The 4,594-nt window shown below is 38.4% G+C and overlaps 1 protein-coding gene across 1 annotated transcript in view; it reads right to left on the bottom strand.

The window, feature by feature from the left end:
• tex10 (testis expressed 10) overlaps window positions 1-4,594 on the bottom strand; it is a 23,476-nt gene that overhangs the window by 7,006 nt on the left and 11,876 nt on the right. Inside the window, exons 11-12 of the mRNA XM_014004742.1 lie at window positions 2,507-2,684; window positions 455-671 (exon numbers count right to left, since the gene is read on the bottom strand). Of these exons, the coding sequence (XP_013860196.1) occupies window positions 455-671; window positions 2,507-2,684 (395 nt within the window). The remainder of the gene's footprint in view (window positions 1-454; window positions 672-2,506; window positions 2,685-4,594) is intronic.

Genomic DNA, 4,594 nt, shown 5'->3' with positions numbered 1-4,594 from the left:
TGGAAGCGTTAAACATAGCCTGTACTGTTTGTCAAAAAAATATAGCCTGTACTAGCTGAATAGATAGAATAATTACAACTTGCCCAATAGCAAGGCATTCACGAAAAAATTGCTCCATTGTCCCGAGATGATTAGCCTCTGCTAGTTAGCAAGTTTCACTTCCTGCTTACTACCGTAAAGCTCGTCGCCGACCTCTGATGTAATCACGCGTTGCGTAGCCTCGTTTATTCGCATCAAACAGTCGAGAGGGAAACTAGGTGGAAACAGTCTAGATTCGAATTTTTATTTATTTAATTTTTTGCGAATTTTGAAAAGTGGATGGAAACACGATGAATGTCTCATTTTCCTTCGCCTGTCTCAATCTGATTCTAAACTCATCTGTTTACCATTTGTGGTTTTGAGAAAAGTGGCTGTAAAATTTTAAAAAATTAACAAATAAAAACAAGAGTTGCACCTCAACAACATCCCAGTGGTGTGTGAACTGCTCCAACGGGGTGAGGTGCAGACAGATGGGCGCGAGCGAAGAAGGAGGCGTGGCGCTCTCGTCCTCCTGCAGGGCGGTCAGGTTCTCGGACGAGAAGCCTACGAGGGTGGAGAACAGGAAGCTGATGTAGTCCACGTCCTGCAGAGCCGCTTCCTGGTTCCCGACGGACCAGCCGCTCAGAGAAGACCTGTCCAACAAAACCAGCAAACGTGTTGCAGACAAAAAAACTTCAAAAACTCAAAAATAAAAAATAAATAAATAAATCAACTTCTTTCATTCCTTCTCAGTATTTGGCCATTCCATGTTTCACAGGAGCATATTAAAAACAACAACGCACATAAAAACAGTTATAAAAGTGATTCCTTGTCCTCAGGGGGGATGCATCTGTAACAGCAGAAACTGTGTGAATGTGTGTTTTGTGAGGCCTGGGAGGCACATGCAGACGTTCCTCTCCATGCTGCATTCCAAACTCCCAAAGAACTCTTTGTATCAAATCTATTATGCACCACTCATATGAACTCTGTACATTAAAAAAAAAAAAAAGAGGTCAAAAATATGACCTCAGATAAAAGTAAACTGTAAAAAAATTAAAAAGCTTCTGTTGTCATCGATAAGATAAATGTGAGCCGTTACATCGAAACGAAGATTACAGGGTTCCTACAGTTTAAGGCAAGTTAAATTTAAGACCTTTTAAGACTTTTTAATGCCAAGTGAAATTAAATTTAAGACCAATTTCATAATAAACACAAATGACAAAAAAATTTAAACTGGCAGAAACTCATGAATCAAAGTATTTTTGGTTAAAGTATTCAAATATAGCTAATAGACCAATTGTTTTTATACATATCTAACTATAGCAGAAATATTTTTAGCAGTCAGTTTTAAACTTAATTTAATTTCAGGAAATCCTCTAACAACTTAAAATTTGGATTTTTCGGACCCACAGTGGGGTCTTAACCCTAATTTGCTGTAGATGAAACCTTAAAGTGCCTGTGACATCAATATTTTTGTAAGAAAAGTGAATACATTTTTGGAAAGACAACATTAATATATTACAAAACAAGTTTCACACGGCTCAGATGAACAGTTGAGATATCTGCATGTGAAATAACAGGAAGTGATGTCAAAGGGGAATGTCTGCATTTAAAAAAATAATTTTTACCAATTATTTTAATATTTGTGATGAATTACAATCATCCTATTTACAATGTGTTAACATTTTTAAGACTTCTGACAGATTGATTTAAGACATTTTAAGGCTAATTAAGGCCTTGTTTTTGGATTGGTGAATTCACTGACTTTTAAGACTTTATAAGGATCTGCAGGAAGCCTGGATTAAGGCAGATATAGGGTTTTAATTTAAACATGTAAAAATTTCACTTTGTCAAAATATAATTAATGCCTTATCAATGTATCATTTGGATAAACTGTCTGAAATATAATCCTAAAAGACATGTTGAAGCATTTTTTTGAGCAGTAGCAACAAAAAACCTGATTTTGAGGAAAAACGCCTTAAAATTTTGAGTTTTTCCCTGTGAGCTAGCAATGTTTTTGTTTCTTTCCAACTGGGAAATCTTAATATAAAAATAATATTTGAGGTTTCCTCTTTATATTAACATAAAAAATTACTCAAATGTACATAAAGTAAGGATTCAGACCAAACAGTAATGTATTATCATAACCAACAAGACAAATGAAGTCATATCTCTGGATGAGTTTATAAAATCAGAATGATCCAGGTGTCAAAATGTAGCTTTTAAAGCAGGAATATGAAAATGTAATCAGGTCATTTTGACCAAATTTGACTTAATCTTCATTTTGATATGATGGGTCACAAATATCAAATTATCAATGAGTTTCCTTTTTTAACAAGCAGGTTAGAAATGAGGTAAAACATCACTGATTTTTCTACGAAAGCACAATACTGCCATCTTATGGTGTCTTCGCTGCAACAGTTGAGACTTTAGCAGAACGTCGTCAGAAATCCAGACGTCTGGCCTGCGGCCGGGGCTACGAGCTCACCTAAAGTGGACGATACGGATCAGGGAGGCGGCGAGGCCGGAGGAGATGCGTCCGGCGGTGCAGCAGCCGCTCAGGTTGGCCAGCAGAGGCTGCGACATTTTGGGGAAGAAGTAAAGCAGCTGAACCATTTGCTGCTGGGACTCGGCTGGCAGCAGAACCACAACTCCTTCCTGCGGATCTGCGAACACAAAACAACACATTGTGGTTCCACCGCGGGCTGAGGGTTTTTCACATGAGGAAAAGGGATTCTTGGATAACTAGTTTATGTTTGGACCAAATAAGAAAGGCATAGCTACTACTGTACGGCTGCAGATAATGTGTGTGTCTGTGTGTGTCTGTGGTGTTCTGTCTGTCTCTGACGCACATGCTGATGTCAAAAGACCTCAGACAAAAGAAGTCTTGTGATGGTGAATTGCTGGCTCTGCGGCAGCCTCCATCAGACCCCGCTCCACCCCTCCCTTTGGCCCTCTGTGTCACACACCAGCCCGACTATCTGACCGTCCTCTGAGCCACACACACACACACACACACACACACACACACACACACACACACACACAGGAGCTGAGTTTTATAAGTGGTCTAAAGTAGCAGACATGGAGCTACACTGCCTCCTGAGGACATAGACCAACAAAGCATCTGGTTTATTTAGGACAGGGGTCCTGGTCCTGGAGGGCCGCAGCCCGGCAGGTTTTACTGTTTTCTCTGCTCAAACACACCTGATTTGAATGAAAGGCTTCTGAAGTATGGAGGACCGACACTGACATAATTAGAAATAAAAGCAGAAATATATAAAGTGACTAGTAAATAAATAAATACACTTAAAAGTGCACTAATATAATTAAAAAAGGAGAACTTTATTTATATATATGTATATATACATACATACATATATACATACATACATATATACATGTATGTATATATGTGTGTATATATATATGTATGTATATATGTGTATATATATGTATGTATGTATACATGTGTATACACACACACACACACACACACACACACACACACACACACACACACACACACACACACACACACACACACACACACACACACACACACATGATTCGGTTCGGTTCAATACTTTAGTCTCACGGTTCGATATTTTTTCGATACAAATAACAAAAATTCCATGCCCTTTTTAACTTGTAATTTATTGAAATTATTTATGAACATTTGTTTAACCTCAAAAGTACCATTTTTAAATTACATTTAAATATGAATTTTGCTGAAACAGCAAGTTTCTCAGTGGATCTGTGCTCAAAAATACAGCCTAGATAGAGTAGTCGAACACAGATCCACTGATCCTTCAACACAGAGGTTTAAAGCAGACCCTGTCCTTCACTTTGCTTCGTACAAGGGTCTGGACTTGATGCACAGAGAAGTGATTCTTGTAGGAGGCGTGGCCTCTGCTGAAGTTTAAAATGATTGGATCAGTTGGCTGCGACGTATGTCGCTGTGAAGGAGGCTAAGCTAAGAAGCTAACCAGAAATCACCTGTGCTGTAAACAACTACTGAGAGGAGAGAAGTACGGAGCTGAACGAGACGACTGTAAATGAGAGCTGCTGCTTTCTCAGACAAATTTGTTTTAATTTGGAAGCCTTATCAACACAGACTGGCTTCATTCACTTCCTCCACTGCCGTATGCTAAAATAACTAGCAGACACTGCGCAGAAAATTGACGTTCTGTTCTCTGATTGGCCCGGCTAAAAATCTGCCAGCGAAATCCTTGTCAATGGGAGAAATGCCAGACGGAGCAGAGAAGGGAAACTAGAATTGAGCGGAGCTGCGTAGGAAGGCAAGGGCCAGGCTAACACAGAGCATCTTCAGAAGACAAGTTCATAAAAGAAATTTTAAAAATCTGTATTGTTCCATACAAGTGTGTATTGAACCTAAAGCACTGTATTGAATGGTTCAATATGGGTACATGTATTTTTGCACCCCTAATTAATTAATTAATTTATATAAACAAACAGTAAAATGTAAATTATGTGCAAAATTATAGAATTTGTTGGAACCAAGCTGGAAAAATAAATATGATGGTAAATTAAACTACAAAATATGAGGTAAAGC

This window comes from Austrofundulus limnaeus, unplaced genomic scaffold (genome assembly GCF_001266775.1).
Source record: "Austrofundulus limnaeus strain Quisiro unplaced genomic scaffold, Austrofundulus_limnaeus-1.0 Scaffold26, whole genome shotgun sequence".
Classification (NCBI taxonomy): domain Eukaryota; kingdom Metazoa; phylum Chordata; class Actinopteri; order Cyprinodontiformes; family Rivulidae; genus Austrofundulus; species Austrofundulus limnaeus.
The sequence above is the reverse complement of the archived record's forward strand: the minus strand, read 5'-3'. Positions and strand labels throughout refer to the sequence as shown.